The 13,988-nt window shown below is 32.5% G+C and overlaps 2 protein-coding genes across 4 annotated transcripts; one reads left to right on the forward strand and one right to left on the reverse strand.

The window, feature by feature from the left end:
- Positions 1-461: 461 nt before the first annotated feature.
- Positions 462-2,504, reverse strand: LOC114256084 (uncharacterized). Its single transcript, XM_082910677.1, has 5 exons — positions 2,490-2,504; positions 1,992-2,207; positions 1,354-1,562; positions 830-938; positions 462-767 (listed from the first exon to the last, which is right to left on the reverse strand). The coding sequence occupies exons 1-5, from the start codon at positions 2,502-2,504 to the stop codon at positions 462-464; spliced, it is 855 nt and encodes a 284-aa protein (XP_082766803.1).
- A 1,836-nt stretch (positions 2,505-4,340) lies between these two features.
- On the forward strand, positions 4,341-7,742 carry LOC114256114 (uncharacterized). 3 transcript variants are annotated; one of them, XR_003627059.2, is made up of 3 exons: positions 4,363-6,338; positions 7,037-7,182; positions 7,283-7,742. XR_003627059.2 is itself a non-coding variant. In XM_028195692.2 (2 exons), exon 1 carries the CDS (start codon positions 4,670-4,672, stop codon positions 6,332-6,334), a length of 1,665 nt encoding a protein of 554 aa, XP_028051493.2. In that variant the 5' UTR covers positions 4,341-4,669; the 3' UTR covers positions 6,335-6,338; positions 7,283-7,742. The 3 variants fall into 3 exon arrangements, 2 of the variants coding, with proteins under 2 accessions (XP_028051493.2, XP_082766658.1); XM_028195692.2 differs by lacking the exon at positions 7,037-7,182 and having other exon boundaries at positions 4,341-6,338; XM_082910532.1 differs by lacking the exon at positions 7,283-7,742 and having other exon boundaries at positions 4,347-6,338.
- Positions 7,743-13,988: the final 6,246 nt, after the last annotated feature.

Below are 13,988 nucleotides of genomic sequence, written 5' to 3' on the forward strand. Positions count from 1 at the left end.
GAGGAGGAATGTGTTGACGAATATGGGCATCTCTTCCAACAGATAATGAAGAATGTCTAACTGTTGGACCTGTAATAGATTTTGAAAAAGCCAAGCTATTAGTATGGGATTTTTTTTTTTTTTTTAAGTTCACTACCAACGCTGCTTCAAATCCACTTTTGACCCTCCTTTTACCCTTACTAGTTGTATCGTTTTTCTTTAATCCTTTTGGTTGCACAACATGATTGTCATATTCGCAATCCACTTCAAAGCTTTGGGTTTCATCATCATTACGTACTTCATTTTCAACAGCAAAATGAGCACTTAACTTGCTTTCAACATTTGCACCTAATGTAGTGACTTGTGCAATTGAAAAATCATAGGTTTCTTCAATTTCAGCAGCTCTACATGCTATTGCTCTAAATACAGTCATCAATGTCTTACACCATGAGGCTTGTTAGAATTTGACATCTACTTGAATGTCATTTCCGATTAATGTCCCTCACAATTTTAGCTCTTGCTTGTTTGGTCCACCTCTTCAGAATGTATTGTGAAGGAACCTCTTTCATCTTCAATACGTCTCTAATAACCTTCAAAGAGTGGCAACACAAAATTCCTTTCCTTTCAAACTTTGTACGATTACAACCCAAAGAGTCATCCCTCTTCATCTTGACTTTCTTTGCATGTTTCCTAGCAACAACAACAACTGTGTATATGGTACAAGCCTCGCCATATTCAATTACTTTTATGTCCAATTCAATGGAATGAAAGTACTCATTTTGAAATTCCTCAAAAATATTTTTTGTAACCCATTACCCATTTGAATTAACATTCTTCTTGTCGCTTTTACCTTTGGCAATCTTTGGCACAAAGCATATCCTACTTCTAACTCCTTGTATCGATTCTCATAAAGTATCTTTTCAAAATGCATGAAGAATTCATTTAAAACAAATGTAATCCTTCAAAAAAACATTAAAAGATTCACTAAATTGTGTGGTACTCATTCCCGCAGCCCATGTCGATCTAATATATGGCCAGCCCCATTTTTCTTTCACCGTAAAAGTCAATTTCAACCAATGGTTATCATGAGCATCATATTTATCAAGCTTTTCAACCCACTCTAACTTCCATTCATTTTCATTTTCAATGTCAAACATGAATTTATTTAGTACACTCTTTACCACTTTATCTTGTAAGAGACAATTAACATGTTTTAATGCATTTTGCATCAAATGCTAAGTACACAATCGGTGACTCGTGTCAGGCATAACAATGGGTATGGCTTTAGCCATTGCAACATCTTGATCGATGAACAAATTTTTTGGTGCCTTTCTTGACATGGCCTCTAAAAAAGTTTGAAACAAGCATACAAACAATTTGGCGGTCTCATCATACAACAAGGCTGCATCAAATATAACTGTTTCCCTATAATGGTTGAATCCCACAAAAGATGCAAAGAGTCTATATTCTTTGTTTAACTTGTAAGTCGTATCAAATGTAACTACATCACCAAATGGGGCATAATCCATGATCATTTGTGCATCTACCCAAAACCTAATCGTTATTTGCTCCTCATTATCCAACTAGAAAGCATAAAAAAAAGAGAAGGATTTTGCAAAGATTTTTTTTTAAAGTATTGCAACACATTGCCTACTTCTCCATATGCTAAACTTTGTTGTCTTTTAGTTCTTAAATAATTTTTTTGGTCTAATTTTGTAAACCCAAGACATTGCCTCCCACCAGCTTTCCTACCCATGAGTTTGAAAGATTGGACTAAACGAAAACCAGATTGTGCGGCCAAATCCAACTCAATTGTTTGGGTAGTCGATATCTTTCTTTATGACAGTAACATGTGGGCACACTCAGGTGATACAAGTTCATGGTTGTGTTTTTCTTTGAAATCAGTCACAATAAATTTCCCAATACCCGCATCTAATTTAACATAAAATCGAGCCTCACAACCACTCCTAGTTTTAGCTCTAGGGTTTTTGTCAATAGGTCTCACTTGCAACCTTCTGAAATCCCTTCTTGTTGCAAACCAAAATTCTACAAATAAGTTGGTTAGTGAACTTGTTCTTGCTACAATAATCCTTTCTTATGCTAAATCCCACTCTTCCTCTATATGTATTATAAAAATCATACGCACATTGTTCTGAATCAAATGTCATTCCCTCTTTTGGCTTCCAGGCATAATCATTCTCAAGTTCCATATCCATATCAAAATGCAACTGGAAAACCATATAAATCAAATGTTAGCTACAGAATAAGTCATATAAATTATATCTGCTATAAAAAAAAATGTTATATCTTCTACACAATTTAAAAATAAAAAAATAACAATTTCATCCTTAATCATTGTGAGAAAAGTGAAGAGGTAGGTCAAAACAAACATGGGATGAGGTCATGAAAAAAGTGAAGATTACTTGGATGCTGACTGAAACTATGGCTTTGCATAAAGCCAATTACAAACAAATGCCCAACCTAATTCAACAAGCCTTCATTATATTTACCAGGATGAACAACATCTTTTTCACATGATTTTATCTTTTAGATGGTAGAAATAATTTTTGAAAAAATTGAAAATATCTTTTAAGTGTTTATATTTGTCAAACTAACAAAATATAAAAACAAATTTTGAAAATTCCCCTAATTTTTGAACTATTATTATGTGTATCCAACAAAATTCTCAGTGCATCAGTTAAGTTATTGAAATATCTTTTAAGTGTTTATATTGGTTAGTTCATGGTTTACTATGATAATGAAACTGACATACAAACATAAATTTTTAGTGCATCAGTTAAGTTCTTGACATACAAACATGAATTTCTTGAACTTATATATGTCAAGACTGGGGAGAACCATTACCAACAGGCAAAAATTATGTATGTAAAGACCAAGGATATCAACAACCATTACCAACAAGCAAAGATTATATCGGAAGTGATTGAGACCTCCTCAAGCCTCCACCTCCACCACCTACACACACACGTGGGGGTTAGTGATTGGAGGAGAAGAAAAAAAAAAACTGGCCAATCAGAGGCCAATGGGGGTTGTAGGGGTCCCGATCTTTTTCCAAATTATATCACATGATTGATTTCATGTATCAAACAAATGAAGCTGAAACAATCAATTACAAAGACAATGAAGATTAACCGATGGATGTTTGACCTCAGACTTAAACGTCGGGTGTTTGAAGCTACAGAGACTGGTTTGCTCGCAGGGGAACTTTGGTTCGCGAAGTGAGGGCAGAGAGAATGAGGGCAAAGTAATGGGTTATGTTTGGGGAGTGGGTCGCTGTCGAGAAGGTCGCCGGCGCAATAGGTTCGGTAAGTAAGAGAAGAGCGTGAGGGCTCTAGTTTGCGAAGTAGAGAGAATCAATCCACCTCGATGGGTTAGGTCGCCATCGTTGGGAGTGGGTCGCCGTCGAGAGTGAGTTGCTGGTGAGGTTGGGTTCGATGGAGAAGAAGATCGTGAGGGTGAGGGTGAGGGTGAGAGTGAGTGAGAGTGATGTCAAATGTGTATAACCTGTATGTGTAACTTTGCGTGGGAAAATATGATTTTCAATTTGTTTTGATCTTTTTTTAATAGGAATATCTGGACCATTGGATCTGTTTGAGTGCATCTGTGCCGTCCCAAGTAGGGAAGCAACGAGAGAGTATACGAAGAGGATCTGAACTCATTAGAAAGTTGGGATTGGTAATCCAATTCCCTTGGATTAAAATATTTTAATTTTATTTTTCTCAAATAATTTATTTGTGAAATAAATATTTAAAAAAAAAATTATTACCGCAGGTTAAGTATATGATTTTTTTTAATAAAAAAATATTATATTTAATGAATTTTTAAATAATTTAGAAGTAAAATTTATATTTTTTAAGTGTTTCTAAATTGAGGGGTTGTTTAAGACGTTCTAAATAAGTGTACTTTTTGACTTTTTATGAAATATGGGTTGAGTTTGAAGTGTTGTGGTAGAGAAGTGATGTGACTTAAATAAATGATACGACTTAAATAGGATAGTAATTTTTTGATTTTTTCAGAGAATGACAAACAAAGTCTTCGTACTTAAAAGTATTAAAAAAATAATTATAATATTAAAAAATATTAATTTTATATATTAATACTGTTTATAATATCATTAATCTAATTACGTACAAACAAATACTTTTATTTTACATCTCTAATTTAGGAGTTGTTTGGAATAACTTAAATAAATATATTTTTTTTCTTTTTATAAAAAGATATACAAAAAACTAAAAAAATAATATGATAAAAAAAAATAAAAAGATAAATTATTTAAAATATGCCAAACATAACCTTAATATCGTCATGGTAATAATCTTTCGCTCGACAACGTGAACATAAAGTCTTCCGAGAAGTTGAGATCGAGGGTTTAAAGAAAAACAAACAGTGTCCGTCACTAAGCCCTGGCTTTCTCTTTCTAACCTGAGTTCACTGGTTTCTCTCCTTCTCCTCTTACCACCCTCCAACTCTCATCTTCTCTTCATCCAACACCATCAATGCTCTATGTAAATTAAGGCTCTTTCCATATCAGAGGTCAGTAAACCCTAATCTTTTTTCATGATTTGCTTGGAGACGCTGCTACTTTTCATTTGATCACCAAAATTACACTTGAAAAAAATCTGTGGGTAATCCAATTTCATTGAAATTAAGGTGTGTTTGGTTTGTATCAATGAAAGAGTTGAATTCAACAATGGATCCAATTGGGCAAAACCTAATAAAGCTGATTACGAATGTGTGTTTCTCAGTCTTTGTATTCTCGGTGCTCATATTTACAGTAATTGCCATCACATACCAACCTCCCGATCCATGGGAATCTTCTAGAGCCCTCACTAGAGTTTTTACCCAATTCGAAAACGCCACCTTCCAAACCGACACTACTCTCCTTAAAACTGGTGAAGACCTTGCTACTTCCGCCGCCCCACCTGCCAACGCCAACCCTAACGCTGTTACCGAATCGATCATTGAGAAATCCGAGGCCCAATTGACTAATCTGATGTTGAAATCAGGTTGTGAGGATATCTCTGCAGTGAATTGTTCCGATCCTCAGGTTTTGATTGCCATTGAAAGGTTTAATTTGAAGGCTTTGAAGTCAATTGTGTTTCTGGAGTATCAAACACCGGTCAGTGGGTTGAGACTTGATGAGTGCGATGTGGCGTGGAGATTTAGGAACAAAAAGGAAAAGTCTTGGAGGAAGTACAGGGATTTTCGGAGGTTTAGGATTGGGTATCGTGAAAATTGTACTTATAAGGTGCTTAATGCGAAGGGTTGGCACTCGGGTACAAATGCCCGCAGGCCAAGGACTACAGTTAATAATGCAAATAGGAGTGGTGAGAATGCTAAAGTCGCTCCTCCATTTCATGACGATGAGATCAATGACACAATCCCTGTGCTGGGTTCAGATATGGCCTTTAGGCAGGGGAAGTATTTGTACTATTCACGCGGAGGGGATTATTGTAAAGGCATGAATCATTACCTTTGGAGCTTCTTGTGTGCCCTTGGGGAGGCTCAGTATTTGAATAGAACATTTGTGGTGGATTTGAGTATTTGCTTGTCGGCAGCATATACTGCTGGTAATAAGGATGAGGAAGGAAAGGATTTTAGGTTTTATTTTGATTTTGAGCATTTGAAAGAGGTGGGCTCAATTGTGGAGGAGGGTGAATTCCATAGAGATTGGAAAAATTGGGATAAGACGCACAAAAAGAAAATTCCTGTCAAAAAGGTTGCTAGCTATAAGGTCACACCAATGCAGCTTAGGAAAGATAAAAGCACGATTATTTGGAGGCAATTTGATGCTCCCGAGCCAGAAAACTATTGGTACAGAGTTTGTGAAGGCCAAGCTGCAAAGTACGTTCAGAGACCATGGCACGCACTGTGGAAATCAAAGAGACTGATGAATATAGTTTCTGACATTAGTGGTCATATGGACTGGGATTTTGATGCAGTTCATGTAGTTAGAGGAGATAAAGCACAGAATAAGGAGCTGTGGCCCCATTTAGATGATGATACATCCCCGGATGCCCTCGTTACAAAGCTTCAAGGGATGATTCAACCTCATAGGAATTTGTATGTTGCCACCAATGAACCATTCTATAATTACTTTGATAAATTGAGGTCTCATTACAACGTTCATTTGCTTGATGATTACAAGGAATTGTGGGGAAATACAAGTGAGTGGTACAATGAGATGAGGCTTTTGAATGGTGGTCGCCCTGTTGATTTTGATGGATATATGAGAGTTGAAGTAGACACTGAGGTTCTTTACAGGGCAAAGACACAGGTGGAGACATTCTATAACTTGACCGATGATTGCAAAGATGGGATTAGTACGTGCTGACCAGGTTGGAGATACCTTTTATTGCTTACATTATATTTTGTGAATTATCTCTTCTTTTTTTTCCTTTGGGTCCAATTATTGTTCAGTTTCAAAATGATAACGTTTAACTTGTGTCATTTCTTTGTACTTGTTTATCCTGTTATTGTATTTGATTATATTGTAACACTTCTATTTGTCATGTGAAATCTGTATCTATACAATAGATTCACTTTTTACTGCCTTTGCTTCTTTGTGCCTCTTTGCTGTTTGTGACTTCCTCATGAGATAGGACACCTATTATTTCATTTTCTCATCTTATTTCGTCCATCTATGATGTATTCTTGCAATTCACTCAATAGCTACAAAGAATTAAAGAGGGTGGGATTCGTGATGTAAAACATTTTACACTTCGTATCTTCCTAAAAACCTACAAGTAATATGCTACTCATGAAGTTTCCTTCAAATCTTTTGCATAAATCATAGGAAAATAAACCCCCTTTTTTTTTTCCCTGTCACAGATATTATGTGCACTCTTTCTCAGTAGTTACATTTCTTTTCCTTTGTTATTGTTTTGCTACTGATTTTTAATTTACACCAGGCTTTGCCTATGTTTATAATTGCCACTAATCTGTAAGAGATGAAACCAAGAAGGGGAAACTATAGGGATGACATATCTCTTTGCTGTATCATACACTAATTTATGTCCAATATGCTTTCGTTTAGGCATTATTTTCCGGAAGTTTACACTGGATTTCCATGAACCAAGTCTTGTCTCCCATTTTGTCAAATTCCTCTGTGCTTGTCATCAGGGCAGCTTTTTGTTGGTCCAACAAAACTTTTGACCTGGTTGATGGATCTACATGATAATAGTAGGCCCATTCTATTATCCTTCTGTTGTTCATTAGATGTAGTCATATTTTACCAAATAAATTTGTGAGAATTCGTAATGAAGCTTTTTATTCCTTGTAGTGTACTCATTGAGATAAAATGAGATGGAAAAATCATCAAGAAGGAAGTGCTGCTTCTGTCCCTTCACTAGGAGACTATCAACATTTGCCTTCTCTTCATATAAGATGCAACACCTCTGTTCTGTTTGTATATTTCTCCCCCAGATCCTATGAAGTGACTTGTGTCTGGCATCCATTCACAGTTAGGTTCAATGTTATCTTCTAATTCAGATGTCATACTTCTTTTTTTTATTATTGATATGTCAGAAGTCATATTAGCAGCCAACAAAATCAGTTTCTACCTTCTTAAATGGGTAGGGTATTCTTATTTTGCACACTCTTGGTCTCTGAACTTTGTAAGGAATGTATGAAAAACCCTTGCACTGGAATAAAAGGATTGAAACTGCAATCAACTCTCATAAAATTGTGGTTTTAGGCCGGCAAAGGGCTGGTTCTGCTATCTATTCCCTGTTGTTTTTGTCTGTTACATTGGTTGCTGGGATGGATGTAGGACATTTGCATTATGCTTTCTTATACGCATACACGAAAGCATAATACAATTTCATTGTATCAGCCATGTGATTTCTTCAATCAACTAGTGTGAGAACCATCAGTTCAGAAGTCATGCATGCTGAATGAGACAGCCACCACCCCCACCAGCAAATAACATTTTTGTTCCTTAATAATTTGGGACTTTTCCCAAATTAAGTCAAATTAACAACTTAATTTCCAAACTAAGCCTAGTTTGGATGGAATTCCCAAACTAAGCTAAAGTGCTATTACAAACCACGCTTTCACTGTTTTTAAGACCCTCTCGCAGAAAATTTGTGAAATAGTAAAAGCGTGGTTACAAACCACGCTTTTAATTAAGAAAGCGTGGTTACAAACCACGCTTCTAAGGAAATTCCATTTATACATAAAACGTGAGTAGAAAGCACGCTTTTAAGCAAAATTTGTTTTCTTCAGAAACGTGGTTTCAAACCACGCTTTTACTGTGCTTATAAATTAAATTTTGTTTTTTGAAGAAAACGTAGTTCCAAATCACGCTTTCACTGTGCATATTTGTTTTCTTAAGAAAAAGTGATTCACAATCACGCTTTTACTGTGCATATTTGTTTTCTAACCACACTTTTAAAATATATTAAAATGTGATCAAAATAAAACTTGGGTTCTCTGTAGCTCAAATGGTAGTGCATTTGTTTTGCCTGGCATAGGCGCGGGTTCAATCCACGACATCTCCGCGGGTTCAATCCACGACATCTCCAAACGGCTGCTACTTTTCAAATTAAATTCAACTCTTTTTTTTTTTTCTTTTTTTCCTTCTGCTCACTCTATACTTTATATATTTATTATGTAATTTTTTTATCAAAAAAAAGTAAAACGTTTGTTTGGTTAACTAAATTTTTTTTTTATAAAATACAATTTTTTTCAAAATGTCAACATAATTTAAAAAGTATTCAGTGTTTTTTGTTTGAGTTTTTTGGATTTAGTTATTTGAAAATTGAGTTTTTTTATTTTTTGTATTTTTTTGTTTTTAGTGAATATTTTTAAAATTTTAAATATTTTTTTTTTACTTTTTTAAATTCACCTTAGTTAGATGTATCTAAAAAGTAAAAAATTTGTGAAAAAAATATTTTAAAAAATTAATACATACAGAAAAATACAAAAAAAATGTATTGAAAAAATATTTTTGTTTTCCAGATGTATCTAAAAAATTTGGTTTCAAACATATATTTCTTATTTTCAAACGTACTTTTCGTATTTGGTTTCAAAAATACGAAAATATTTTCGTTTCACTCTATACTTTATACGTTTTTTTTATTATTTTCAAACGTACTTTTTAATTTTTTTAATTTTTGTATTTTTTTATTTTTAGTGAATATTTTTAAAATTTAAAATTTTTTTTTTATTTTTTTAGATGCACCTTAGTTAAATGTATCTAAAAAGTAAAAAATTTGTGAAAAAATATTTTAAAAAATTAATAAATATATAAAAATACAAAAAATGTACTGAAAAAATATTTTTAGTGAATATTTTTAAAATGTATTTTTTTTCAAAATACATTTTTTGTATTTTTATGTATTCATTAATTTTTGACTTTATATTTTTTCACAAATTTTTTACTTTTTAGATACATCTAACTAAGGTGCATCTAAAAAAATAAAAAAACATGTTTAAAATATTCACTAAAAACAAAAAAATAAGAAAATCAAAAAACTCAGTTTTCAAATAACTAAATTCAAAAAACTCAAACCAAACACATTGAATACTTTTTAAACAATTATGTTGACATTTTGAAAAAAATTGTATTTTATAGAAAAAAAATTTAGTTAACCAAACAAACGTTTTACTTTTTTTTGATAAAAAAATTACATAATAAATATATAAGATATAGAGTGAGTGGAAGGAAAAAAAAGAAAAAAAAGAGTTGAATTTAATTTGAAAAGTAGCAATTGTTTGGAGATGTCGTGGATTGAACCTGTGCCTCTACCAGGCAAAACAAATGCACTACCATTTGAGCTACAAAGAACTCAAGTTTTATTTTGATCACATTTTAATGTATTTTAAAAGCGTGGTTAGAAAACAAATATGCACAGTGAAAGCGTGATTGTGAATCACGTTTTCTTAAGAAAACAAATATGTACAGTGAAAGCGTGATTTGGAATCACGTTTTCTTCAGAAAATAAAATTTAATTATAAGCACAGTAAAAGCGTGGTTTAAAACCACGTTTTTTGAAGAAAACAAATTTTGCTTAAAAGCATGCTTTCTAACCACGTTTTATGTATAAATGAAATTTTCTTAAAAGCGTGGTTTGTAACCACGCTTTTACTAATTCACAAATTTTCCGCGTGAGGGTCCTAGAAACAATGAAAGCGTGGTTTGTAATAGCGCTTTAGCCTAGTTTGAGAATTCTGTCCAAACTAGGCCTAGTTTAGGAATTAAGTTGCTAATTTGGCTTAATTTGGAAAAAGTCCCTAATAATTTCATTCTATTTCACTAAATTTAATGGCATTCGCCCTTTATTTCAATTAATAAAGTATTATTTGAGAGCATTGTCTTAAAATAAGATTTTTCTTCTCAGAATTGAATAAAGTAGAAGATTAAACAAATCAAATTGTTCAGATTGTAGGGTTTGTCAAGCATATTATTCATTAAAAAAAAATAAAAAATACAAAATTATCAAATATGTTTTGAATTGTGCAAAGAATTTCATGCAATTTTTCAAAACTAAGAAGCCTTTTTATCCAACAATTGGAGAAAACAAGGGGAAAAAAATACCTTTTATAAAAACAAGAAAAAATTGTTAGAAATTCTATTTACATACCATACAAACTCTCAGTACACACCACAAATGGTGTTCGTATATAAATTTTTAAACAAATGTCAAATATTCGGATTTAAAGTTATGAATAAAAATAAATTGTTCAAATATATATTTCATTTAATTATTTATATCCAAACAATTGTTTTATTTTCATAATTTTATATTTGAATATTTGACTTTTGTTCGAATATTTATACCCGAACACTATTTGGGGTTTGTACTGAGAGTTTGTACGGTATGCAAATAAAATTACCCAAAAATAATACATTTGTAAAAGTTGATTTTTCTAAAATAACCCTCAAAATTTCACCCAAAAACAAAACAAAAAACAAAACAAAACAAAAAAATGAAAAAATGATAAATGAAAAAACAAAAAAGAAAGAAACCAAAAAACGGCAAAATAGATAATTAAAGAACAAACCAAGGACAAAATAGGAAATAAAAAAGAACAACCCTTTTGGCAATTAGTGGAGCAATTCTTATATGAAAAATTCTATTTACATCATAATTTTACCTCTTTGCACATATTTTCTCATTATACCATTAAAAAAAATTGAAATTTTCATTGCGCCTTTTATAATATCAAAACTAATCCTCAATTAAACCCTTTTCAAAAGCCTTACTGATTTTTCTTATGACACATATTCTTTTTGAATTACTCTGATATCATGTTACCGAACAAACTATACTTGTCTACTCATCTGTTACTGGACGTTTATAGATTCATTTTTCATAAAACATCATTTTTAAAAAAATAAATAAATTATGATGGACTTGTTTGGTTATACATTGTCAAACAATTTGGATTGTTCCGGTGCCATGTTGCTGATAAAATAGATTTGTCTAACTATCTATTGCCGCACATTTACATATTCACTTTTCTTAAAACATCTGTCAATACAAATATCTTCAAATCTTTTTTTTTTTTAGGAACATGAAAAGCAATTATATTTAAATAAAACAAACAACATACAAATGAAAATAAAAACAAGACCATGCCAAACAAACTACAAACAACAAAAACAAAAATGAAATGCCAAAAAATCAGTTACGATTTAGGGAAAATCACACTGAGATGTTATCACAATTCATCTATGTCGATAGTTACTACATCAAGACTGACAAGCATACAGAATTGATCAATACGGATAGTATATACTTTCTCCATCTATTAGCACACGGGTGATGAAAGCGAACCCAATTACTTGTTATCTGAGGTAGTAGATGATCAGGAAGCAAATAAATCTAACAAACCTTGCCTGTAATGAATTTATAATTGTAGTCCATTAACAATACATTACTTGCCTCGCTGCGATGAGTAAAAGAATAATTCTTCAAAGCGAAAAAAATAAAAACGTCAGAAAAATAAACTAAAAATGTTTGGCAATGAATTACCAGACATATATTTTTTGTTCGACAGTAGGTTACTGGATATATATTTTTTATTTGATAGTGTGATTTCAAGCTATTTGATTTTGTTCGATTTTACTACACTAAATAAAAGTCAAACAACCCTCTTAAAACACGAAATAAAAACGTAAAAACAGAGAAAAAAAAACTCTCAATTTCACTTTTTTGTTGGTCTATCACCACCAATTCTTCGTCCATTGCTTTCTTTTAAGATCAAAACACTATGATTCTCACTTTTTGAAAGTAGATGTATAGTAGAGAAGAAGAAATGAGAAAGGAAGAAAAGATGTAGGGATTGAAGTGTAATGGGTGTAAAGAGATAATCAAATCTATTTAATTTTTATCTTTTATCCTTAAAGCTAATTTCATACATGAGTAAAATTAGGGGAAAAAAACCATCACAAATTGAGGATATAAAGAGATAAATATGTTGTGTAAATAGAATTTCACTTCTTATATAGATAGATATATATCATGGGGTGTCTCTATTTACACACCACCTTTTATCTCAAGGCACACCACTATTTAAGGCATACCTTTAGTAATTTGAAAAATATAAAATTTGCTCAATACACACCACAATCTTCCATCTTTACTCTTACTCACACACCTCATCCACATCTTCCATCTTCACCCTTATTCACACACCCCACCCACATCTTCCATCTTTACCCTTACTCACACACCCCACCCATGATCTTCCATCTCTCCCTCAATTCTCTATTTCATCAACAACGCCAGTGGTGAAGACCTATTCTCCTCCATTCTCTGTTTCATCAAAAATGCCGGTGGAAACAACTCCACGTTGGAGATACAGTAGGTGAGAATTCTCATTTTGCTTAGATTTGAGGGTTTTATGTACGCTTTTCCATTGCCATGAGTATTGTATATGAATGTTTGGTTTTGTGAACTAGTGGCATGGTATATGAAAGTTTGATTTTGCGAACCGTTCAACACTAGTCTGTCGAACATTAACCTTTTGTCCGGAATGTTTTTGTTGAACAAATTCAATATGTTCGACATTTTAGTGTCGAACTTAAGTAAACTATTTGAACTTAGTCTGCCGAACAAGTTCAATATGTTCGAAAATTGAGTGTCGAACAAAATTGAATAGTCTAGCTCTGTACTTTCGAACAGGTTTATCTTTCACTGTTTTCTGTTTTATTTTTAGAAATAGATGACCATTTGCATATTCCAACCACTGTCTCAGAGAGACGACGTCGTGCATTAACAAATCCTGCTCGTGGCCAAGTTCAAGGTCAAGGTCGAGGTCAGGATCGGGATTGGGGTCAGGGTCGAGGTCAGGGTAGAGGTCAGGGTGATGAGGGTTTTTGGTTTTTGTCTCGAGATTTTTGAATTCTTGAGAGAGAAGAAGATACGTAAGTAACATGTGAGATACTTGATGTGTGTGGTATTCATTATTGTCCTTTATGATATTTTACAAAAAGTGTATATCATAACCCTTTGTTCTTTGTAGTCATTTACATAAGATTAATATTGTAATAAAAATTAAACCAATTAACAGTGTACCTTGAGAGAAAAAGTGATGTATAAATAGAGGCACCCATATATCATGCTCTAATTTGTGTAAAATATTAAGGGAATGTTTGTTTACAAAGCCACACTACTCAATTCCAAAACATAATAATAGACACACACCATCAAAGAGGCTCAATTCATTTTTAGGTCTTTCTAAGATCAGAAGGTCAACATGGGCAATACAACAATGGAAGTAAAAAGTAAGCTAGGCTAAGCACCTTTGCACTAATTCATTTTTTGCAATTATACAGGTAAATCACATAAAAGAGTATATTTTTATTAGAGCGCAGAAATATCATGAGAAGTTAAATTGACAGATAATAAAATAGAATTAAATTTATCTTCTTATATATGTTTTTGGTTGACATGAATTTTTTAGACAAAGTTGAAAAAAAAAAAAAAAAAAAAAAAAAAAAAAAAAAAAAAAAAAAAAAGAAAACTTGAACTCTGTTC

This window comes from Camellia sinensis, unplaced genomic scaffold (assembly GCF_055761805.1).
Source record: "Camellia sinensis isolate YWXY unplaced genomic scaffold, ASM5576180v1 Unanchor1, whole genome shotgun sequence".
In the NCBI taxonomy this organism is placed as follows: domain Eukaryota; kingdom Viridiplantae; phylum Streptophyta; class Magnoliopsida; order Ericales; family Theaceae; genus Camellia; species Camellia sinensis.